General features: G+C 41.1%; 1 protein-coding gene across 9 annotated transcripts in view; it reads left to right on the top strand.

The window, feature by feature from the left end:
- The window catches only part of ZDHHC3 (zDHHC palmitoyltransferase 3), a 72,021-nt gene extending 46,363 nt beyond the window's left edge, over positions 1 to 25,658 (top strand). For 8 of the 9 annotated variants that reach the window (XM_088462911.1, XM_088462929.1, XM_088462932.1 and 5 more), the window contains 2 exons: positions 4,686 to 4,816; positions 22,390 to 25,658. In XM_088462911.1, coding sequence (XP_088319037.1) covers positions 4,686 to 4,816; positions 22,390 to 22,653 — 395 coding nt within the window. In that variant the 3' untranslated portion in view covers positions 22,654 to 25,658. Of the gene's footprint in view, positions 1 to 4,685; positions 4,817 to 10,100; positions 16,113 to 22,389 lie in introns of those variants that run through there. The other variant, XM_088462921.1, reaches the window with a different exon arrangement.
- Positions 25,659 to 26,047: the final 389 nt, after the last annotated feature.

Raw genomic sequence — 26,047 nt, 5'->3', positions numbered from 1 at the left:
GGGCTGCCTCAGTCTCTGAAGTTCCAGACGATTGTGCTCACCCCGGAGGTTCGCCTGTCCCTTGCGTGGTGGTTAAAGACGACCCACCTCAACAAGGGACGTCTGTTCTGGGTTCCAAATTGGGTCCTGTTGACAACGGACGCCAGTCTTCGGGGCTGGGGAGCAGTTTCGGGTCCACACTTGTTCCAGGGCAGGTGGACGCCGACAGAAGCGGAGCTTCCAATAAATATCTTGGAACTCCGTGCAGTCTTCAATGCTCTCCTGCAGGCACAGCGGTTTCTCCAGGGTCACCCGGTGCAGGTCCAGTTGGACAACGCTACCACCGTGGCCTACATAAACAGGCAAGGAGGAACTCGCAGTCGGGCGGCTCTCGTAGAGGTCTCTCGGATCCTGGTTTGGGCGGAGCGCAATCTTCCGGCCATATCAGCGGTCTTCATCCCGGGAGTGCTAAATTGGGAGGTGGACTTTCTAAGTCGCCAGGACGTTCATCCAGGGGAATGGTCCCTGCACCCGGACGTTTTTCAACTACTGGTGGACAGGTGGGGTCTTCCAGAAATCGACCTCATGGCGTCCCGGCACAACAACAAGTTGCCGGTGTACGGGTCTCGCACAAGAAGGGGCGTCTCTGGTGGATGCTCTGTCCGTCCGGTGGACGTTCCGGTTCGCATACCTGTTCCCTCCGGTCTCCCTTCTTCCACGGGTAATCCGGAAATTCAAACAGGAAGGAGGGACGCTCCTGTTGATAGCTCCCGCGTGGCCCAGACGGCACTGGTTCTCAGACCTTCAGGGTCTGTCCGTGGACAGTCCTCTGCGGTTGCCGCTACGACCGGACCTTCTGTCTGAGTCCTTGCCTTCACCCGGACCTGACTCGGCTGTCTTTGACGGCGTGGCTGTTGAGACGGCCATGCTGAGGTCCCGGGGGTTTTCCATCTCTGTGGTGCGTACCATGTTACGAGCTCGGAAACCGTCTTCCGCGAGGATATACCATCGCGTGTGGCATACGTTCTTCCAGTGGTGTCGACCGAGAGGTTATGCACCGCGGGAGTTTCGTCTGTCTCGGATTCTCGCCTTCCTGCAAGCGGGACTAGATCATGGGCTTCGCCTTGCTTCTTTGAAGGTACAGGTTTCGGCCCTATCTGTCTGGTTTCACCGTAGGATTGCTACAATCCCGGATGTGCGCACCTTTATGCAAGGTGTTCTCCGTATTCAGCCGCCCTTTGTTCCACCTGTGGCGCCTTGGGATTTGGCTGTGGTCCTGAGGGCTCTCCAAGGACCGCCGTTTGAACCACTGGGCTCAGTGGATATTAAATGGCTAACAGCTAAGACTGTTTTCCTTCTGGCCATTGCTTCAGCCAGACGTGTTTCTGAGTTAGGGGCTCTTTCTTGTAGACCCCCTTTCTTGGTTTTTCATGGGAACAGGGCAGTGCTCCGCACTCGGCCCGAGTTTCTTCCCAAAGTTGTTTCCCAGTTTCATGTTAACGAGGAAATAGTTGTTCCGGCCTTTATCTCACCGGGTCTTTCCGTGGGTGAGGCCTCTTTGGATGTTGTGCGGGCCTTAAGGACTTATGTTGACCGCACTTCTTCGTTTAGGAAGTCGGACGCTTTGTTTGTCCTCTATGGCTTCCGTAAAAAGGGTTGGCCTGCTTCAAAGCAAACTTTGGCAGCCTGGATTCCTTTGGCTATTTCTGAAGCTTATCTTCATGAAGGCCTACCGGTCCCTCCTTCTCTGAAGGCTCATTCCACTAGGTCTGTGGGTCCTTCGTGGGCAGCTCGATGTGATGCCTCGGCAGTTCAGATCTGCAAGGCTGCTACGTGGTCTTCTGTCCATACCTTCGTGAGGTATTACAGGTTTGACACCTTCGCCTCTCAGGATGCTTCCTTCGGGCGGCGGATTCTCCTTTCTGCACAGGAGCATCCCCACCCTTAAAGGATACTGCTTTGGGACATCCCCAAGGTATCCTGTGGATATCCTATGGACCCTGAAGTAGAAAATATGAGATATGGTAAGAACTTACCCTTGTTATCTCTATTTCTACGAAGTCCACAGGGTTCCACAGGACTCCCGCCCTGTCGCACCTGTGCTGCAGATGGGCTTTGCTCTGGTCACCGGTTTTCCGTCTCCCTCTGGTGAGAATGTGATTCTTGTATGTGTCCAGATCTTTGTTCTCTCTCTTCCTTCTCCTCCTCCGGCCTATGGCTTGGTAACTAACTGAGGTGCCTTGGCCCGGGGGCGGGGTATAGGAGGGGGACCTAGTGCATCCTGGGAGGCTGAAAGCTTAACTCTTTGGTGCCCTGCGACTGACGTCACACCTATACCCCAAGGTATCCTGTGGAACCCTATGGACTTCGTAGAAATAGAGATAACAAGGGTAAGTTCTTACCATATCTCATATTATATCGTTATCGTTCAATCGCTCATTAATCAGGCATGAATCGGGTATGAAAATGTCAAAAACGACGAGTGATGCGTGCTCCCGCTGATCGTTTTCGACATCCGTCATCGCCTGAACATGCTGGTCAGTCTGCCGATAACGACAGATTGACCATGTTCAGGGATGTGGGAGGGTGCCTGCAGTGAACGACAATGCGTTCAGCGTAGACACTGCAGGGTAAGAGGAACGACTGTACGATTACAATGTTTTAATCGTACTGTTGTTTCACTATCTGCTAGTGGTTACGCACCTTAAAGCTGGGTACACACTTATACAAACAGGTCTGCAGAAGGATTGTATAAACAGTCTGATCTGGGGTCTGATCACTTAAGGATTGGACAAGTGTGTACCCAGCTTTAGGCCGGCTACGCACTTGCACAATATTGGACTCGATTTGGACAAATCTCAACGACAAATCTGGCATATCGTGCAGTGTATATGCCCAATTTGCGCGCTTCCGCGGTCGCATGCGATATCGTGTGATTGGCTGTGCTGCATGGCCAATCACACACTATCGCATGTGAGGCTGTACATATTAATGAATGACGGAACAGAGTTCATTCTGTCATTCATTAAATCTTTTAAGTGTGTACCGGGAATCATGTGGTGATGTCCAGGGTGAAGGCCAATCGCCCTGAACATTGGCACGATTGCCAGTCGTTTAGGTGTGTACAAAGGATACTGAATTTGAACCTCTATATGCTCCTACCTATACCTTCTAAAACCTGCCTATAAACCTCTAAAATTGACGCTATTTGCCTACGCAGTCATACAGTAAAATAAAGACTTTAGACCTTGAACATGTGTTTCCAAAGCACAAAGTATTATTCAAGTAAAGTACAGTCAGTTACACGCTGTGATCGAAGTACAATTTAGCGCAAAGAATTATACAGACCCAAGATACAGTTATATATACGCACGCGCTATGGACCAGATACCGGCATCAGCAAGAAACCTCCTGACTGGGGTCACAACACACATTTATACCCTTACAGAAACAGACAACACAATAGAGAGGTTTGTTGCTGATCCCATTGGTTCCCCATCACGGTGCGTTTGTTACAGGACATTTAACAGGTTGATTCAAATGGACACAGAAGTTAGTTAGTTAGTTTAAACAGCGTTCGCATGCAGGATATTGTGCATTCGCTAATGTGCGTCATGTTAACAGCGCAACTGTGCGCAATGTGCGGTGTTTATGCATGTGATTCTATTTATGATAGATTTAATATATATATATATATTATATATATGCATATATATATATATATATATATATATATATATATAATTTCTTACTAACATTTTTTTAAACTGCAATGCAAATGTGTTATGGGCAGTGAGCTTCACCCTCAAACAGGGTGGAGACCCCCAGCCGTGTGCTGGTGCCAGCCTGTCAGACAGTGAGTTTAAGAGAGCAGATTTCTTACCATTGTTCATTCAGTCAAATTCAAGTGTCTGGGCCATATTACAATTGCCACAGCTACACCTGTCCACATGTGGGGTCTCTCCCTTTACATGCATCAACACCCACAGTTCCTGGTGTACTGTTTTTTTCTAATTCCTTTTCTCAGGAAGCTGTTTTTCTAGTTGCTAACTGATACTGTGTTTGTTTTGATATATATTTCTATGCAAGGTTGTCCCCAGAATGGGCCTGTCATGGCTTCTAAAGGGATTACCAAAAACATTGCCATCTGTACTTAGCTCATGAGTTGTAACTTAAAATGGCGTCGTGCAGATTCTTATTTTTAAGATGGAGTCTGGTTTCCATTCGCAAGATGGTGTTGCTCCAAGCTAATTTTACACTGATTCTGTCTCAGCCACTAAACCAGCTTCGACAGTACCCACCCTTAGGTATGCAGCTGTAACTGGGAAAAGCTAACACACAATTTACTGAATGGGCCTTAAATTGGAAACTAAGGAGTGGCGTAGGATAACCAGACCAAGAGCAGGGTCTCTCCCAAACATTTGTATTTAAAAACAATACAATTCATCTTCACATTTTTGTTTTTGGTCAATTTTAATATAAAAAAAATTGTACAGGATATTCCTTAAGTGAGGTTTGCAGGTGTAATAAAATTGCATTGAGGTTGATATTAAAGGGCTCATAAGATTCATAAACATATGTAAATTGTCACTATGATGCTATAACATCATTTAAGCTGTGAAGCATGACTTTTAGTTCCTTGGCAACACTCACAGGACGGAGCGTATGTCTTCTACTGATCCCCACTTCTTGGTTTGTTCCTACAGAGTGCAGCTCCTTTTCCCCACCAACCACAGTCATCCTGCTTATTCTGCTTTGTTTTGAGGGATTGCTTTTCCTTATCTTCACCGCTGTGATGTTTGGGACACAAGTACACTCAATCTGCACTGATGAGACGGTGAGTTTTTACTTCTGTAAACTATAATGAGACCCATCTCTGAGATACCATCCACTTTTCTCAATCACATTTTTTCTGGTTGTTACAATCTCTTCTATATTGTATTGATCTTGTGATACATTTATCATCATTGTGTGTGCATTGAATAAGACTTGGAACAATTCCCTCAAACTTCCTCCTATCTGTGGACTATTCTGATTGGAAGAAAAAGTGGACTAGAAATGGTAACCCATAAAGAGAAAGTTATTACACAGTTCTTTGTACCTGGTCAGTGGGAAGGTTCCCTCCAGCGCAGAGGGTGCATAGGCAAACTCACATTTTCTTTCTTTTGTTCCACAAGTAATTGGCTCTCCCCCAAAACGTGCAAATCCTTAAATGTTAATATTGGAAATTGTGGCATTATTTGCAACATTGTGTTATAAGCTTAAATATATAGTTCACTTTCCGATAACTGTATAGGCTTGTACATGTCCTACCACAACTTACAAGAAATACATCACTTACGGCGTTATCCAAGTAGCACCAAACATTTTTTGGGCGCTAATGGATTCTCCAGGGCTCCCAATTAGCCCCGAAGTCTGCCCGTCGCCGCCACTTATCGTGGATTATTTATCAGGACACATCGGGAAAAAAAGCCCCGATAAGTGCCGTTTTTTTCATAGCTTCAATGGCGAAAACACATAGGTCCGTGAGCATTTCACAGATCCTATGTGTTTTCGGGTAAAATATCCTATTCTTTCATCCAAAGTAATAGGATAGGGGAGAAAAAAATCATCGGCACAAAATGGGGATAATTGGCAAAAAATTTCTTATTTTTTAGCTGATTGCGGATAATTGGATACCCTTAGTCTTGTATCCTTTTATACTTTGTAGCCTTTTTATATGATCACAATTCTTTATTTTATTGTGATGGTTAACACCACATCTATGTTATCCAGAAACTGGAAATAACATAAATAATAATGGATTTAATAAATATTGCAGAGGGCTTGTATAAACCAATAAACAATGTAATCTAAGGGTGAAACCCCTATTTAGGTAAAACTATACCTTACAGATGTGTTCTCCTACACCTAGCATCTAAACCCCATACAGCGTGAGACGCTGGGTGCGACTGAGCCGCTCCGAGAGATGTAACATACCATCTTTTACCTTACATTTCGTGTCTTAGTCACATCACAGATGCAGCGAAAAGCCGCTCACAGTGTAACAGATGCTGGGCTGTGACTTTCACCATGGGAAAATAGTTTTACACACGTACAAAGTCGCAGATCACGCACAATAGAATTTGGCGTGAGAAAAAGCCACGGCTGCTGCATTGTAGCATTTCAAATACAGATTCTGACTCATTCGTGCACAGATGTACAAATGTCACACATCAAATTGATCAGTACAGTCTAGCAGAGTGCTTTTGTCACTTCCAGTAGTTTTATAAATGCCAGTAAGATGCACATTTTGAGCGAAAAAGATGCTTGGTGTGGAAAAGTCGCACAAGTCCTGGCGCTGAGAGGGACTGTATACTGTGACTAAAGCCATGGCGTATGAGGACACATCTGCATTTGGTTGTACTTTTGTTTCCTGACCTTAGGTCTATGCATACTTTTACTGTTAAATGCTTTGCTGCTTTTTATTTTTTTATTTTTAGCAAGCCACAAAACTTCAGCAGATTTCTCAACATCCTTTTAACGCTTTTATGTGACTGAGCTCTAAGTAGGTTTGCTTAAGTGTTTCCCAGTATTGTGTTCTCAAATATCCTTGGCATACAGTGGTTTTGAAAAACAAAAAAAATATAATCATTTCATAATCGCAAAAGCTCTATTTTACTATTGTTCTAACTTGAGTATTGGGAAAGTGTATTCCACATAATTTACAAAGAGCAGCATTATTACTTTGGCACACATTTATCACTACTTTGTAGAAATGATTGTGAATGTTATCCAGTAGATGACATACAATTTTATGCTTACTCTTAACTTGCTACTTCTAGTAAATCCTGCATGATGGTGATTTTGTAGAGATTATGGGGTATATTTAATAAGTTGCGGGTTTTTAGAATTGGAGATGTTGGCCTTAACAACCAATCAGATTCTAGTTATCATTTATCTAGCACCTTTAGGGAAGATAATTGCTGGAATCTGGTTGCTATGGGCAACAACTCCACTTCTGAAAACCAGCACTCTAGTAAATATAGGTATGTATGTCAATGTTGTTCTTAGCATAGCTTGATAAAATGTTGCTATTTTTTTAATTAAGAATAATAAGATAGGTATGTATTATGCGTGAGTTTGGTGAAGCAGTTATTCACTGATTTTATGTATGAGTAGTTATTTTAACATGTTAAATGATTGTATTTATTAGCAGCATCAATGTATTTTGTTATATAAGATGCATTGTAACATTATGGGGCATATGTATCAAAGCTTGATGTGAGATAAAATTGTGAGATATATATCACCAACCAAGCAGCTTCTAACTTACATTTTGGTGTTTAAGAAATGATAGTTTGGAGCTGATTGGTTGGTGATATATATTTCACAATTTATCTCACATTAAGCTTTGATACATATGCCCCTTAGTGTAAAAGAATAGAAGATAGGTATGTTATATCAGTAGCATGTGCTAGTTTGGCAAGAAGCATAAAGATCTATGATAAGAGGGGGCTAAATGTATATGCATTATGGAAGGAGCACATGCTATTGACATGTTCTGTACGGGTTTACATTATAGGAGCAAAGCATTCTATGGACATACTGTTTCATCGGTGTATGACATTTTGTTATAGGGGACTGGTGATCCAGTGGTGCATCAGATTCATGATCACAAGCCTTAAGCTGGCCACACACTAGACCAACTTACATCCAACCAGCCAACTAGTTGAGTGGTTGGAATGAAAATCTGGTAAGGGATGAAAGCAAATGATAATCAGCAATTTGCTCCCAAATGCCGGAAAATGGACTAAAAACTGTTGTTTGAACAAATTGTTTTGATCAAACATTTAACAAACTTGTCTGACGACCATTTTCATCTGTTTTCTGGCATTTAGGAGCAAATTGCTGATCATCATTTACTCCCAGACATTACCAGATTTTCATTCCAACCAATCAACTAGTTGGCTGGTTGGATGAAAGTTGGTCTAGTGTGTGGCCAGCTTTAGTCCCTACACATGGGTTATTCAAGGTAGATCGTGATTAAAATAACTGAGTGACAGATGATATTAATCTCTATCTGATTTGCTAAAGTAATGGCAATTTAGAAAAATAAATAGTGACCTGTATGAGAAATAAAACTCAACAAATTGAAATACACTGTTTTTGTTTTACTGTAACAGTATTACTACTTACTCACAGGGTTTCCTAACTGCTGCTGTTTAATGGTTCATAACTGACTTTATTATCGTCCCTCTGTGCTTCCCAGCTTTCTCATGGGGCAAAGCAAATACATTATTACATACTTCACAAGCTATAGAATGAAGCATCAGTGTTATATTATAGTATCTTGCTGTTGTAAATTAGTTATTCATTATCCAATAACGTTGAGGGAAGAATAGCAGCAACATCTATAATGCAGTTACCAAGAATGTATTAAGATATCACAAAATTAAAGTTTTCCTGCATAAAAGGTATTAATAAGAACCACAAACCTGATGTGCTATGTTTCCTATACTTTCACAGAAGTGGTTGCCGTTTGTAGATAGCCAGTACTGAATACAGTCTGTAGACAATTTGCAGTGCATAGGAAAATAATATTCCCAAGCAATCAAAGCTTTCTCAGACATTTTCAATTTTAAGCTCCTTAAACATTTAAATACAGAATTGTGAATATTATTAGCAGCTGTTTTACATAGAGGATCCTACAGTTTTGGTTTAGTTGTCATTATAGAAGATGAATATTAAATGTGACTTATTCGTTCCATCGCCTCAGCGGAGTCTCAGGAACTGCACATCAAAGCCGTTTTTCACGGGCGACCGTTTCTATGTACTAGGTTATGTGACTGGTTTAGAGTCCCTTCAAAGTCTTTCTGCTTGAGGCTTTGTATTTGGTCTGCGCAAGTTACACCACCATAGGCTGCGTACACAAAATGTGATCTCTGCTAATGGGGGAAAGAGCAACTCAGCTGAATGTTTAACTAGGAGAGACTCTCTTAATTATTTCAATCAGAATAAAACAGAAATGTTATATTTTCGCTGTATTTTGGATTCTGTAGTACATATTTGGCTTTATGATACTGTAGAGCAGGGGTGTCAAACTTCTGGCTATCCAGCTGCTGTAGGACTACATATCCCAGCATGCCAACATACAGCAGGTTCTGTTTCTTTTCTGGAACTATTTGGTTTCTGTTTATCTCTAATTTCTCTGCCTTCTGCCACAGTTTTAGCATGACCTAAGAGCAAAATTTTGGCAGTGCATGCTGGTATATGTAGTTCCACTGCAGCTGGATGGCCCGAGTTTGACACCACTGCGTAGAAAAGGCGGATAAATTTAGGAAAACTGAAGCCTCCTTTGGCTGACTCTTGGATGGCAATTCTATAGTGATGTCCAGGCATGGGATCCATTATCTGGAAACCCATGTTTTATAAAGTTTGGGAAAGCAGAAAGACATAATAGCTACTGTTTAGTAATGATCTATATACTGAGGGGGTGTATCTATCCTAGCATTTGCAATGTAAGGGGCCTTGCTGGCCAATATAACAAGGAGGGAAATGCCAGGGACTAGTGCAGCGAACACTGTAAATAATTCTGAATTGTTAAAACATAATATTTTTTAGTGCTCCAAATTAAAAATAATGCTGATTCCCATCCTTCTGGACAATGGATCTTATACCAGTATACTGCTACTAAAGTGAAACATATCCAGGTGCTTTTCAGCTGGGATTGTGGAAATGAAATACATAATTTGAGGATCTCCACGTGGTGCTGTCATTATTGTATAGTGATATTTATATGTAGAAGGACTTGACTGATTATATACAGTTTTTTTCATTTTCCCTCACCAATTGCCTTCTGTAACCTTTCTAATGTCTTATCTAAAACTCTAATCCTTTTCAATGTATGTGTTTTGTTAACTGATCTGCGCTGTTGGTGGCCTAGTTAGTATTCGCTATCCCAGTTTCTAGTAATTAGATCCATTTCACCGATTTCCTTTATTACTAAGGAGCAAATATGACATACACACACCTTCCTACAGGACAAATATGAACTCATTTATAACCATTATATTGTCCTGTGAAGTAAAACCATTAGCAGCCAACCAACTTTACTCAGTGTTTGATCTTTCTGTTTTCAGGGAATAGAACAGTTGAAAAAGGAAGAGAGAAGATGGGCTAAAAAAACAAAATGGATGAACCTGAAAGCAGTATTTGGCCATCCGTTCTCTATAGCATGGCTTAGCCCTATCGCCACACCAGACCAGGGAAAAGCAGACCCGTACCAATATGTGGTCTGAAGATATCTGTGCCTGCTTTGCCACACAGAGAAATGCCACATTACAACCATTTACCAGCCTCACATTGAATGTTTCATAAAAATAAAACTCACTTTATTTTAATATGGTTGAGCATTACTGCTGAGAAGAAGCCGCCAACATACAGCAGGTTCTGTTTCTTTTCTGGAGCTATGTGGTTTCTGTTTATCTCTAATTTCTCTGCCTTCTTCACAATAACAAAATGATTCTTTCCTTGGCTCACTATTGCTTACAGCTCTGCTATCTACGTCCTCCATCATTTGCCATAACTGACTGTGCCAACTAACCACTGACGACTTATTGGGCCTAATCATTAGAACATCTTTTCAGAGGAAAACTTGAATGTGGTAGTGGTTGCAACATCTGGAAATCCTGTATTGGTGGAGATAAATCTGTATCACTGACTTCATATCGTTTTTGCTTGTAGTAGTATTGGATGGGGTTTGGAGGTTCAAAGAAGGTATTTTTTATAGCCTTGTGGTATTTCTAATGCATTTACATATTCTGGTGAGAAGACCATAACCTGCAGGACAACAGAAAAGCAATTAAATTTGAATACATGCCACCTTACATTACTTGCAATAGTTGTGTAAGAGAGGTAACGGCTTCTTATGGCAATTTTTATTCTTTCAAATCCCAATACATGAGGTGTTTATTGAATATTGACATCCACTGTATGTTTAATCGCAAAAATGTTCAACCTTCGACACCCCAGCTTGTCTTGAACCCTGATTATGCTGATCAGCCTGGCACTGGAATGAGACTAATATTTATCTCTATTGTATACAAACATAAATGGTCAAGGATGCTGGCGTTACAAAACAAAACTCCTACAGCCAATCCACTTTGATACAGAATGATGTGGAAAAAAATATTACTGATCATCTGACCTTCAGAACAACTGGTGACTAGATGTAGTCTAGAATCTCACCAGACAAATTGGCTTGTAAAACTGTATTTCAGATATGCTAAATTTCACTAGAACATTATAAGTGTCAGTATGCCTCTTTTTATCTCTGGCGTGTTGCACACATTGCTATACTTCAAATATATCAGTTTGGTAAAAAATTAATCTTTAGGCAATATGTCCATAAATAGGGTGTTTAGGATGTGGGGCATTAGTTGTGTAAGAATTTGAATGTTTGCTACTTTGTAAGATGACAACACAACTGATGGACTTGGTATATCTGTTTAACTAAAGGGCGTACACACTAGACGATGTGCTCACGATGCGATATCGTAAAAGATTTCCCTTGAACTCTCCCCGGCAGCTCACCTGCACTCCAGGACACGATATGGTGCTAAAAAGTCTCCAATCTGACCAACGATCTATCGTGCGTCCTTAACAATTTCCAGTGCGTTGTGTACGAGATTGACGGATCTTGCCTGCTGTAGGCAAGATCTGAAGATACGACGGACGACCCGCGGGTATGCGCATCAGCATCGTTACCGTCAGTGGACGGACACTCACGATTTGCACATATTTTGCACGATTTGTCTTTCCTTTGTGTCGAAATCATGCAAAATATCGTTTAGATCACATCTGCTCTTTAAACTTATTTCACCCGCATCAGAAGTTATCGATACATTTCAAGTATCATATGTACAACAAACACTAACAGTTAAATGTAAAAGAACACCTACTGCATGCCTTATTACATCTAGTAAGTACAATATCAGTACTGTATCTTGTGGATTATGTATGTCTGCCTTGTACAGGTATGGAGTCTCTTATCAGTAAATCTTTATACAGAAAGTTCGGAAATAAGGACAGGCTAAAACGTAATTATTACACACTTTATTTTGTCTAAACACAGAGACATGACCACTACGTATTTCCTACTGTAGTTAGTATGAAAATAGTATTCCAAATGCATCCCTCTAGCTTTTGTGGAACTACAAATCCCAGCATGCCCTGAACAAGTTTTGCTATTAGGGCATGCTGAAGGCCCATATGTTGACTATCCCTGTGGTATGAGGAGCTCATACCAAGTCATCATTTTTTTTAATTGTTCTTTAGTTTATTTAACCATAATACTCCAAATTAAGGTGAAATCCCTTTTACAGAAAATACCAAATCCCATGAATTCATTATGCCATACCTGTTCCTATTTCCTAAACTAGGTATAGTGTTCACTATAGGATTTTCAGACAGATTACTACAGAGGGTACATTTTAATTTTGAATGGAAAAAAGTTTGACACGAGAGGTCATGAAGTTGAAATTTACAATTATTGTTAAAACTAATATAATCAATGTGTTACATTATATGTATTATTCAAACTCTTTTTATACAACAAACCACTTAAGAGAGGAATTCAATTAAACCTGTAAATGTAACAGATGTGAAAAAGGGTGGTAGCCTTGGACTTTAACGTCTGCGGCTATTCAATTGGAGCCCCTTTTTCACTAAATTAACCTAACGGGTGTTAACAGAGAAATCGTGAAAAGTTCAGACCTATGCGCTAACAGGGTCTTTTCGCCCATTAACAGCCTATTTTCAGGTCTGATCAGCCCCGAAAAAAATCCCCTGTTAAGTGCAGCCTTCACGGCTACTTGAATATCCCCGGGGGATCAATTAGCACGCAGTAAATTACTGCGGCTAATTGAATTATCCCCTAAGTGCCCATAAGCCAATTTCTATGAGGTTAACACCGAGGTCACTGTGGATATATAAATTGCTAGGTTCTTGAAGTAATGGCTCTATTTACATAAGTGCAACCAATTCCGGGAGACCGGAGACCAGGCCAGTTCACATTACTTCCATCCTGCTCAGCATGCATTAAACCACCCTTCTCCAAAACAAGGTGCTGCTGATCTCCTGAATAGGGGGTCAACTTTACCTTCGTCTCTAGATTACTTCCGTGATGGGCAAAACGTGATGTGAATGTGCCAATAGGCATATCTATGAAATAAGTGGGCGCGCTGCTGCCATGGTGCTTCACTTTTACAAAACAGACAGGACACTTGCTAAATCAGCCTAGCTAGACTAAACCAGATTACTACTCTGTCTTCACACTGGGAAGTATTTCTGTATTTCCCAGCTAATACATTGCAATGTGATACGACAAATTGAAATAAAACAAAGAAAATAGCCCCTCCTTTCATTTTGTTCACAGTGAGCCATACGCAGTTGTCACTTCACTTGCTTGCGAAGTAAAAGTCACTAAGGGGTATATTTCCTAAAGTGTGGATTTTTAGAAGTGGAGATGTTGCATATTGCAACCAATAACATTTTACTTAACGTTTATCTAGCACCTTCTAGAAGATAATAGCTAGAACCTGATTGGTTGCTAAGGGCAACATTTCCACTTTTAAAAACCTGCACTTTAGTAAATACATCCCTAAAAAATATATATATAATAAATATATATATATATATAATGTGTGTGTTTGATTAATACTCAAACTGTTATATTATACATGGATCGCAAATTATAATAGGCAGTATTGGGGCACAGCTAGAACAGGTTTGGAAGTGGAAAGCATTAAAAAGACCCATTAGCTCTACATTGGATAAGGAGGGATCTATCACACAACTAATTTTCTATATGAGCCATGTGATGCCATTATTTATCTAGTATGGTTGATGAGGACTCATTTTAGTTCTGCACCACGTATCCCTATCAAAACTTTCCTGTCAAAAGTGCTTTTTATTGTACTAAAATGAAAATATATTTGATCTGAGAATACAGCTTCCTTAACCAAAAGCCTTTCTTTCCTTTTTTTATTTATATATACAGTATATATTCACCTAACCTGTTACATACATTACAGCAAATACTGTATAGAATATTAGAACTGCAAAACCAAGATACAATAAGGTAGATACCAACAAAGGGCCATATCCTATTAGCCGCGATACTGATAAGCCGGTGTATATTTATCACACTGATCGCCCAAATATGTCACATCGCATGTATGCGCACTCCCGTTTATCGGCAATCCTATTGCAAAACTGTCATTAACGCATTCGCAAGATAAATCTTGCAGGGGTGACAGGCGTTGAGTACAGGTGAAAATGGGGAAATCAGCCTGTACCCCAAAAAGGTAAATTAATATTGGGTAACATTATAGAAATGTTAGTGATCATAATCAAAGGTTTTGGGGTTCTTAAATTGCGTCAAATGGCTGTTTATATGAATTTTTCTCTAACAGTGAAAAAATTCTAGAAAGCAATATTTTTTTGGCCAAAATAAATGCTGTGGTTAAATTAGGGGTACATTAAAATGGGTATAGGTATAGTTTTGTGTCATTATAGGGCATTTTTTTTTTAAACAATGTTAACAATACACCTGTCATGTGCTCCTGCAATCCTAAAAACATCTGTCCCATCCGTACAGCACCCCCATATACCTGCCCCACTACCTTAAACCCATTTTCCAACACTTTTTTTTTTTTTTTTTTTTTACTTTTTCAGCCCAAAAATGACATGTCATTATTGGACAAATGAAGGTTATTAAAAATAATTTTCACCTAATTAATCATTAAGGAAAGTGTCTCAGTGGTTCTACACCAATTCCTGAAATTGTTAGCCGCAAATAGGGGTTTTGCACAACTTATCACCTGCTCCAGGGTCTCGAATACAGAAGCGCAATGACTCTAATGCACATTTCGCACCCACGAAGTTGGGTTGCCCGATAACCATTTTTGCCAAAAAGTTTTCACAATTGAAAACTTATTGGGGAAAAACGGGTTATTGCGGCTGATAGGATATGGCACAAAGTGCAAATGTGAATTCCCAGTAAGCAGACATTGGCTTCCATTGTATACAGTAACTAGCACAATTTATTGAGTAAAGTGACCTTGTCACCCATCATCAATAAAGAGAAACTTATGCAGACTGAGTGTGATGTAAATTATAGAGGTAATAATTGGCACTGTTCACTATTGTATTATTTCCTTTAGTTTCATATATTTGCATTTAAATATCTCTCATGGTACAGCTGAAAATAGTGCATGATGAGAAACGTAGTTCAGCAACACCTAGAGGCATACTGTATTTACTAAAGTGTGTGTTTTTAGAAGTGGAGTTGTTGCCCATAGCAACCAATCAGATTCGTCTTATTATCTTCTAAAACGGGTGGGCAATAAGCGGCCCTCCAGCTGTTGTTGAACTACACATCCCAGATTGCCCTGCAAATATTTTAGCATGGCCATTTAGCAAAACTGACAGGGCATGCTGGGATGTGTAGTTCTACAACAGCAGGGGGGGGGGCTCTTATTGCCCACCCCTGTTCTAGAAGGTGCTAGATAAATAAGTAGAATCTGATTGGTTGCTATGGACAATAACTCCACTTCTAAAAACTCTCTTTACTAAATCTACCCCCTTGAGTCCCCCTAGTTTACATTATTTTACAGCCTGAAACTGCATTATTAGATCCACTACATATGGAACCAGTGTGCAGAAGGCAGTACTTGCTTCGTATTACAGGAATATACACTTTAGGTTTATTTTTCATATGCTATGTATAGATATAAATATATACATGTATATTGAGAACACATTCCATTCATGCTGCAGAATATCTTTTTTTTATTCTATTTTGCAATAAATTGTAACATATGTATTTTTTGTTATATAATTAATTTTAGTTGTTAGAGATTATAAAGGATTTACTGTCTCGAAAGATGTGGAAGACATAGAGGCTTACATAATTGGGCTTCCCCTGTTTTATAAAACAATGAAATAGATTATCATTTAAAAGAAAATGTTTCCTGTTTTGTTAAAATGTGAACAGAACACTGCATCTCATTCAGCCCTGTACATTATTTGCCTCCATACTGAAAATAAAAACGATATTGCAATAAAAGTTTTTCAAGAAAAGATCTAAATGATTTGTCAATTCTCTGTTTTGATTTGTATCTTAAAGCACTGCTAGAGTGTTCCTTTCTATTACCTAATATCTACATCATTATTGTAAACTTTTTTTAAAATTTGTATTCATATTAAAGTGAAGTTGAACGCGGGTACAAATCTGTCTTTGGCAAGCCCCCTGTACCGTTGCTGTCCACTGTCATCAATCACTGTATAACCCAGCAGCTCCCAAATTTTCTTGAATCACGGCTCCCTATAGTATCAGCATTATTTTCACAGCACCTCTAGGCCAAAAGTTTCTTATTGAGAAATGCAGAAAAAAATAATAATATAAAAAAATTGTGCTCACATGTCATCCTTCGGTTCAGTTTTGTGATGGTGGGGACAGGGTTGTGCTTCTGTTTGTCCACATTTTATGATTGGCAAAACCAGTGATAGCGGCTGCCAATCACATGGACCATGATTTGATTTGATCCTGGTCCTCCAACCCGTGGAACCCCTGCAAGTGCCCTGCGGCGCCCAGTTTGGGAACTACTGGCATAACGGGAAGCCGACGGACGTAATCCCGACTGTCTAATCCCAGCAAGGCACTAAAGACAGGCATCGAAATCCTGACACCTGTCATCAGACCTACGCCGGGAGCCCGACACCCGGCTTAGTGGTCGAAGGTAAGCCGTGCCTGGACAGCCACGGGGGGGAAGGTTAGGTTAGGTGCTCGCAGGGGGGACTTAGGGTTAGACACCCCCCACCGGGAGGTTAGGTTTAGACTACGGGAAAGGGGGGGGGGTTAGGGTTAGGCACCCCTAAAGGAGGGTTAGGGAGTAGAATTAGCTTAGTGAATACTTACCTTTTGACGATCAGGATTTTCACTCCTGCCCGGCTGCCCCTGTCTGGATTTGAACCGCCGGCGGTAAATCATACTGATTCTGGCATAACCTGTTCTGTGTGGGAAGCTTTGTCCCCTCTCCACTGATGGCAAATATAATACCTTCATTTAAAAACTTGATTTGTTCTAGAGATTGGGATTGCCATTTAGCAGCGGCTGTTGGATTAGGCAGCATGACTGACGTTAACTGCTGGAGGCAGTGAAAGTGAAAGATATTTATCCATATGCACAGACTTTGGTTACGTTGGCGTGTGATCCCCCCCACAGATCACATTGTTTCTAAATTTGCTAATTATAATCCAGACCTAGAAATATATTTTTTTTTAATTATACTGATCTGTAACTAATGGAATGTAGAGTAAATAAAGGCACCATTGTCACTAAAGAGAGTGCTCTTGGTGACATATCTTAACGTTCCTCTAAATAAAAATTGTAATGTTATAATTCAAGGATTGTAAATTTGGAAAGTGGTGAAATATTAAACTGTGAATATAATACAAAATGCTGAGCAATGTTTCCCTTTGACTCATTAGGCGCAGTGGTCTGAGGCCGTTTCTGGTCCCTTGCTGCGCCTAGAGAGGGAATGACAGAGAATATAGTGATATTATCATTCAATCATTTCTCCATTGGAAACAGACATAGCAAAAGATGAAGAGTGGGAGCTGTTGCTAGGTCGCAACCCTAATCCCCAGAACAAAGTAAGGCAACAGATCATAGATGTCTAAATCCTTGTGTTTGTCACCTAGCAACAGCTGGAAAGCAGACTTTCACATACCTGAAGGTTGCTCAGAGAAATGAGATCTTTTATAGATTGGTTGGTCTCCAGTAAAGCATAGTATGCAGTTAAGCTGGAGACCAACTAACAGCATCCATAATTGCTTGTAAAAGTATTCTTTTATTTGCTACATTTGTAGTGGCTACACAACACATTGAGTGGGCCTGTCCTGCATCCTTTATGTCTCCAACAATTCATCCCCTAGTATTAGAGGCCCTGGCAGACCAGAAGGTTTATCTACAGGTCGAAAACAACTGATAGATATTCCTTAGAGAAGGTGCCCGGTAGGCGGACAAACAACATACAGCAGAGTTTAGGCTCTGAACATTCTTGGACAATGTCAAATTCAATTATGAATGAGTGAAAGGGGATGTTTTAGCAGGTTGGGATGCCGGTGGTTAGCATCCAGATGCCGGCATCCCGACAGGGTTAGGATACCGACACCTGCTGGTGTGTATCCAAACTCTACACCTAAACCTAACACCCCACCCGCAGCCTTTTTCTGTGGTCTTTTGTTTTAAACTACATATAAACAAAAGCAGAGGACAGAACAGAGGGTGATGGGGGAAATGGGAGAACGGAGGCGATGATAAGAAGGGAGAGAGTAGGAAAAGAGAAATCTGCACAATTGCTAGCGAGCTGCCAAATGATTGGTCCAAAATACTAGTTTCCCTATAATGGTTTACAGCTCACTATGAACATCTGCCAGGTTTTGCCTCTTTGCCCCCACCTGATGGCCTCATATGCATACCCCATTTTTTTTGTTTCTACAGCAGGCAAGAAGGACATCTTCAAATGTTTAATGATTTGGGCCCCAATACAGAAACTTCTTGGGTCCTCTCAATGAGTACCCATTCCCCCATACCCCAAATTAAAGTTCGTTACTTGATTTTGAGGAGGTTGTGAGTTCTGCAAACATGCACAATGACTTACACCTCTGCTTCTTTACCTGGTAACACACGTGATACATGATCACTACCACACTTCTCTCTATGCTCTCGTCCACTGGTCCAGCCTGCCCTTGTGTTTCCCACATATAACTGGGGCTGGCAATGTGCTTCTGGTCATAATTTTCATATTGATAATGTTCAGATTTATGCCCGTAGTGTAATATAGAAATATGATTGGCAATAGTAGATGCTAACTTCACCAATATTTTTATTGTGGAAGGCATGACTCCAGCAATTTATCGGAATCCCAGTTATTATTTAAAAAACAATTTTAAAATATTAAAAATGGTATCCGGTCTTCTAGTCAACAGGTTCTAAATGTCGACATGTTCATTAGGTTGACAGCCAGTATGTCGACATACAATTATGTCAACATAGTTAAAATGTTGACACTTTCAAAATGGTGACATGGTTTCTTGTTGATTGGGTTAGGTTAAAATAAGCAAAAAAACACGTCAACATTCTGGTGTCGACTGGTTAAATGTCCACATTCAGACCGTGTCAACATTGTAACCATGTCAACCTAATTTGTATGTAGACATATTGGCTGTCGACCTAATGATCATGTCGATATTCAGAACCTGACGACATTCTGAATGTTGACTAGTCATACCACACCCATTAAAAGTACCTTTTTAATTTTTGACCACAATAGCAAGTTTACTATTCAGTGCTATCCAAATCTGCTCACAGAGTTAAGAAGTGAATGTATGTAATGTTATTGAAATTGTTTTAAAATAATTTAACTTCCACGTATTGTTCCCTAAAAGGCTACTTTAACACATTCTAAAAATAAAATGAATGGAACACAAACCCAGTTTTGCCAAAAGAAGTAGGAGTATATTTACTAAAGTGCAGGTTTTTAGAAGAGAAGATGTTGCCCATAGCAACCAATCAGATTCTAACTATTAACTTCTAATGTTAAGTAGAAGCTGATTGGTTGCTATGGGCAACATCTCCACTTTTAAAAACCTACATTTTAGTAAATATACCCCTTAGTCTCCCAACTGCATTTTAAAAGGAAATAAACAGTCTGCAAAGCCATAATTACACTGGTTGTTTACTTGGAGTCTGTTCAGAAACAAAAATGTAAAATTTAAAAGTGTCCAAACAATCTGTGTTTTTCACTAATGACTACTTGGGTTTTAATTCAAATAAGGCTTATGGTACAGTAAGTTTGTGTAAATACAGGTAAATGTAATTCAATAAAGTGCTAAACATGCAGAGCTTTCAGGCCACACAAATACACCTTTTGGGAACTGTCTCATGAAAGTTTAGTTGTACCTACTTTATTGTTTTAATCTTTACTGTGCTCCTAAATTATTGCTTAGCTTCATATATGTTTTAGCAAAGTCAGATATTTTGCACTGATATAAATAACTCTCTCTCTCTCTTCAACAACCTTTCCCAGAATTTATTTCTGACGTAAGTGAAAATTTGTGTCTGTGTGTACAGCCATGGCCAAAAGTTTTGAGAAAGACACAAGTATTGGTTTTCACAAAGTTTGCTGCGTCAGTGTTTTTAGACCTTTTTGTCAGCTGTTACTATGGTATACTGAAGTGAAATCATAAGCATTTCATAAGTGTCATTACATTAAGTTTATGCAGAGTCAATATTTGCAGTGTGGACCCTTCTTTTTCAAGACCTCTGCAATTAGCCCAGGCATGCTGTCAATCAACTTCTGGGCCACATACTGACCGATGGCCACCCATTCTTGCCCAATCAATGCTTGGAGTTTGTCAGAATTTGTGGGTTTTTGTTTGTCCACCTGCCTCTTGAAAATTGACCACAAGTTCTCAATGGGATTAAGGTCTGGGAATTTCCTGGACATGGACCCAAAATTTCGATGTTTTGTTCCCCAAGCCACTTAGTTATCACTTTTGCCAATGGCAAGGTGCTCCATCATGCTGGAAAAGGCATTGTTCATCACCAAACTGTTCTTTATGGTTGGGAGAAGTTGAAGGATGTTTTGGTATCATTCTTCATGGCTGTGTTCTTAAGCAAAATTGTGAGTGAGCCCACTCCCTTGGCTGAGAAGCAACCCCACACATGAATGGTCTCAGGATGCTTTACTGTTGGCAGGACTGATGGTAGCGCTCACCTTTCCTTTTCCAGTCACAAGTGTTTTTCCAGATGCCCCAAACAATCTGAAAGAGGATTCATCAGAGAAAATAACTTTACTCCAGTCCTCAGCAGTCTAATCCCTGTACCTTTTGCAGAACATCAGTCTGTCCCTGATGTTTTTCCTGGAGAGAAGTGGCTTCTTTGCTGCCCATCTTGACACCAGGCCATACTCCAAAAGTCTTCGCCTCACACTTTGTGTGAAGATGCACTCACACCTGCCTGCTGCCATTTCTGAGCAAGCTCTGCACTGGTGGTGCCCCAATCCCGCAGCTTAATCAACTTTAGGAGACGGTCCTGGCGCTTGCTGGAAGTTCTTGGGCGCCCTGAAACCTTCTTCACAGCTATTGAACCTCTCTCCTTGAAGTTGTTGATGATACGATAAATGGTTGATTTAGGTGCAATCTTACTAGCAGCAATATCCTTGCAGGAGAAGCCTTTTTTGTGCAAAGCAATGATGACTGCACATGTATCCTTGCAGGTAACCATGGTTAACAGAGGATGAACAATGATTTCAAGCTCCACCCTCCTTTTAAAGCTTCCAGCCTGTTATTCTAGCTCAATCAGCATGACAGAGTGATCTACAGCCTTGTACTCGTCAACACTCTCACCTGTTATAACAAGAGAATCACTGACATGATGTCAGATGGTCCTTTTGTGACAGGGCTGAAATGCAGTGGGAATGTTTTGGGGATTAAGGGCCTGATTCAGAGCCGGACGCTATTTGCGCTCGCTCGTTCAGAAAAAGGGGCCGGCTATTTAAATTGAGCGCTCGCTCTTTGCGGTCTGTTGACGCCTCTATGTCTGAGCGACCGAACGAAACATGCGCTCGATATTTTGTAAAGACGCCCCCTGGCCGCTCGCATCATACGTCATCTCCGCTATTTATTGGATTAATCGAGTACATCGAAAGGCGTCTGAAATTCTCGCAGTGCTTGTGGTTGGATTATCCTACCGCAATCATGCGAATAGTTCAGGCTAAGAAACAACCAAGTGACGTGGCCGATGACGCTGCTTTGATAATTATGCACACCCTTAAAACGCCCGTTTTGACCATTTGGCACGCCTGCGTTCGGATCTCCACTCCCCGTTTTCAAGCACCTTTCCCTGTTACCACCCACAAACGCCTCATTCTGTCACTCAAATTAGCAGGCACTCGCAATTTTGCGAACAAACTATTTCTGACCGCACTGACTGGTTGGCGCATGCGTATTACGACCCATACGCATGCGCAGATGTGCGAACATCGCTCGGAGCGGGCGCTTACGAGCGGCTCTGAATCAGGCCCTAAGTTTATTGTCATGGCAAAGAAGGACTTTGCAATTCATCTGATCACTCTTCATGACATTCTGGAGTATATGCAAATTGCCATCATAAAAACTGAAGCAGCAGACTTTGTGAAAACCAATACTTGTGTCATTCTCAAAACCTTTGGCCATGGCTGTACAGTACATAAAAAAAAAATATATTTTGTTTCAAGCTAGATATTTCTGAATACTTAGTTATGAACTGCTGTCAAAGATGAGATCTTTTGTGTGTTACGCCTGTCTTCTCATCTTCAGGGAATTGAACGACTGAAGAAGGAAAATCCGACTTGGGAAAAGACCAGCAGCTGGGATGGGTTGAAACAAGCGTTTGGTGGTGGTTTCTCTCCTTCATGGTTCAGCCCTTTTGCAGGAACTCTTTACCAAAAGGTGCCATCAGATATTGAGACTGGTACACTGGGGAAGGACGCTGAAATAGTCATTGGAAAGTTGGTCGGAAATGTGGAAGTCATTGAGGTGGGAAGTGGAGTGGGATTAAATCAAGGGTGCACCAGTACATAAAAATGAAAAGAAGCCAAGACAGAATTGTGGCTTTTTCGTGTCTAAAATGACCAATTAAAAATGATCAGTAACTATACTGTGCATATATAAAGATTGGAGTTTTGAGATGGTAAAAAAGTAAAATTGTCTACATTAACATCACCTTCCGTTTACTTTACTGTACTGGTTTTTATTGTATTTAGCTCATAGTATAGTATTTTACTAAATGCATTGTTTCATCTTTCTGGCTTTCATCAGTGCTTTTCACCAAGGCTATTATATCACCCAGGTAATGTGTGCAACACGTATTGCCACTGACTGTGATATAAGCATTAATAAGTAAATAAATGTGTCAGGATGATGTAAATGCTTTGGTGGTAACAACTGTATGAGGAGGGGGTACTAGGATGGACGATTTATTTTAATGGCCTGGAACTTTATACTTATAATATTACAGAACCTTAGTTTACATCTTGATATTTAGTAACAAATTGATCCTGTTTTAAATAAATAAATCATGTAATACCATTTACAGTGCCTTGCTTGATAACTGTTGATAAATTTATATATGTATGTAAAAGGCCTCAGTACCATGTGTAACCATTTAATCCTATGCCTTCCACAAGCATATAGAATCCAGGATAGGAAACTAATTGGATGTCAGTGACAATCTCTACATGGAATAAGCACTAATCATATTTTAATTGGGGGTTTCTGTGTGAATAGCTCATAACTAGAATTGAACTGCAATATAACAGCTACATTGATGTTTCATAATGTTATTTATTAATACATTTATGTTTACAACTAAAGCCTAAGACATATAGGATGGCATTGGCGTGAAAGTTATAAGTTAGTGATAAGAACTGTTAGAGCAGGAAGCTCTCTGAGGCTTGCGGTGGATGAGACCCTTCCACAAGGGTCTCGTCGCAAGCCCGATAATCGCGACCATCAGCAAGCCGCCCACACAAGCTGTGGGTGGTCACCCACAGCTATGCGTCCGGCATGGAGGCAGATTTTTATTAATAGCGAGCGCCTCTGAATCAGGACCTTAGTGCCTAACCCCTAATCTTAACTCTCCCCCTAATCCCGCTACTTACCTTCGGGACTCCGGCGGTTGGGAATCTGGCTCCGGGATTATGACAGGTGTCGGGATTCCGGCGCTGGCGTTCTGACTGCCAGAATCTCCTCCGTCAGAATTTTAACTGCATCCCATTTCTCTATTGTTTTGAGTATAGGCTACATTGAGTAACTTAGTATGTCAGATGGGTGTAGTAGGTATTACCGCCGGCGGTTCAAAGCCCGGAAAGGGTGAAGATCCCGATCAACCCTAAGGTAAGTATCGCTAACCTAATTCTACCCCCTAACCCTCCCTTAGGGGTGCCTAATCCTAACCTCCCCCCAAGTTCCTAACCCTAATCCCCTCTCTAAGTGCCTAAACCTAACCCCAAGTTCTCCGCCGCCTAAACCTAAGTCCCTCGGGGGGTGCCTAACCCTAACCTCCCCCCAGTGGTGCCTAACCCTAACCCCCCCTTCCCCTAGCCTAAACCTAACCCTCCTGGAGGGGTGCCTAATCCTAAATCCCCCGGGAACCCTAAACCTTACCTGCGTTCGGTATGCCGGGCGTCGGTCTTCCGGTATATAGTTAATGACAGGTGTCGAGTTTTTGACGCCTGTCATTAGTACCACGCCGGGATTACAGATTCTGGAAGCCGGTGGTCGGCATTTAGACCGTCGGCTTCCAGACTACATCCCTGTCAGGCTTATGTGCATGACATGTTTGTTTGAAACATCCCTGAACTTTGTACATTATAAAACAAAATATACTTTGTTTATTGGTTATTCTCATAAGACAATACCCACACCTATTTTATTTAATTGGTTAATATAATGTAAAGGGAGAATCTTCAATTAGAATCTGCGTTCCTGTTTATTCGGAATCGGTATGTAATGCCAGCGGCTGTTTAGCCGCCAGATCAAATACCGACAGCAGGTCGAAGTCCCGACAGGGAAAGGTAAGCAAGCTAACCCTCCCCTCTTCCCCCCCCCCCCTCCAACCCTCACCCTCCTTTAGGGGTGCCTAACCCTAACCTCTCCCCTTAGTGCCTAACCCTAAACTCCCCCGGGGGTGCCTGACCTAACACCCCCCTCTCCGCACCCTAAACCTAACCCAGGGGGGTGCCTAACCCTAACCCCCCCCCCCTAGTGCCTAAACCTAACCCCCCCTTCCCCTAGCCTATCCCTAACCTTCCCCAGGGGGGTGTCTAACCCCAAGTCCCCCCGTGGGTCCCTAAACCTAACCCACCCCATCCCCAGCATTTCAGCGCCTATCTTAAGTCCCGTGTCGGGCAGGGCGATTTGGGATTTAGACGGGTGGCATCGCGTCCGCCGGTCCATTAACTACATCCCGTTTATTCATATTCTGCAAGTACAAATCTAACAGTGGCTGTTTTCAGTTGTTTTATTTTCTTGTATTGTAATGAATTTGTTTTTGCCTAACTGCCACTGTTATTAGTACACAACTTCTACATTTCTGCATTCTAGTTATTACATTCTAACTGCACAAAAGCACAAAAAAATCTGCTATTGTATCTCATGGGTTAATTTACTTTAACAACTATCTGCCCTTGACTTGTGCCCATTGAGGACCTTAAAGGCAGATGAACCACATATTATTTTACATTTCCCTTCTATCCATCAAATAAGATACATGTATAGCAATGTTACTATTGCAGGATTTCTATAAATGATATAAATTGTTCATAAATCTGATGGCAGAGTTTACAATTCAGTATATTGCTGTTCTCTATGTCTCTTACCTATAATCCCTATATATCTTCCAAAAATCTCCACAATATCTCCTGTATGATACAATTATTTGAAGGTTTAGCAGAGGATGAGCATTGTATACATGTATCTTGGGCAATAAATATCCAGAAACTCCAGAACTATGCAAGAACAGGCACATGGGTGACAGTAGCAGCCACAACCCTATGATTTCACATATAGTCTGCGCAAATAGATGACTATATATTAGGGATGTGCAGGCTCGGATTAGTTCGGATTTTTCCCGCCAAAAATCGGGTCTCAGAAAGAGGCAAAATGTCATCTTTCACAGACTTTTGTCCAGGAATGATGATGTTTGTCCATGAAAGATGACGTTTTGCCTCTTTGACACCCGATTTTTTTGGGAAAATCTGAACTAATCCGAGCCTGTTCATCCCTAATATACAGTATAGTCATCTATTTGCGCAGGCTATATGTGAAATCATGGGGTCGTAAGGACGCCCCCTGTCTTAGCGAGCTACGGCACAGTGCGCTCGCCAGTGTATAAAGACGCCCCCTTTCCCCTCGCAGCACACGTAATCTCCTGGAATTGTTTGATTAATCGGTAACATCGAGAGCCATTGGAGCT

The sequence above is a fragment of the Taudactylus pleione genome, unplaced genomic scaffold, assembly GCF_031769625.1.
Source record: "Taudactylus pleione unplaced genomic scaffold, aTauple2 ptg000053l, whole genome shotgun sequence".
NCBI classification, from domain to species: Eukaryota; Metazoa; Chordata; class Amphibia; order Anura; family Myobatrachidae; genus Taudactylus; species Taudactylus pleione.
This window is presented reverse-complemented; position numbering and strand designations above follow the sequence as displayed.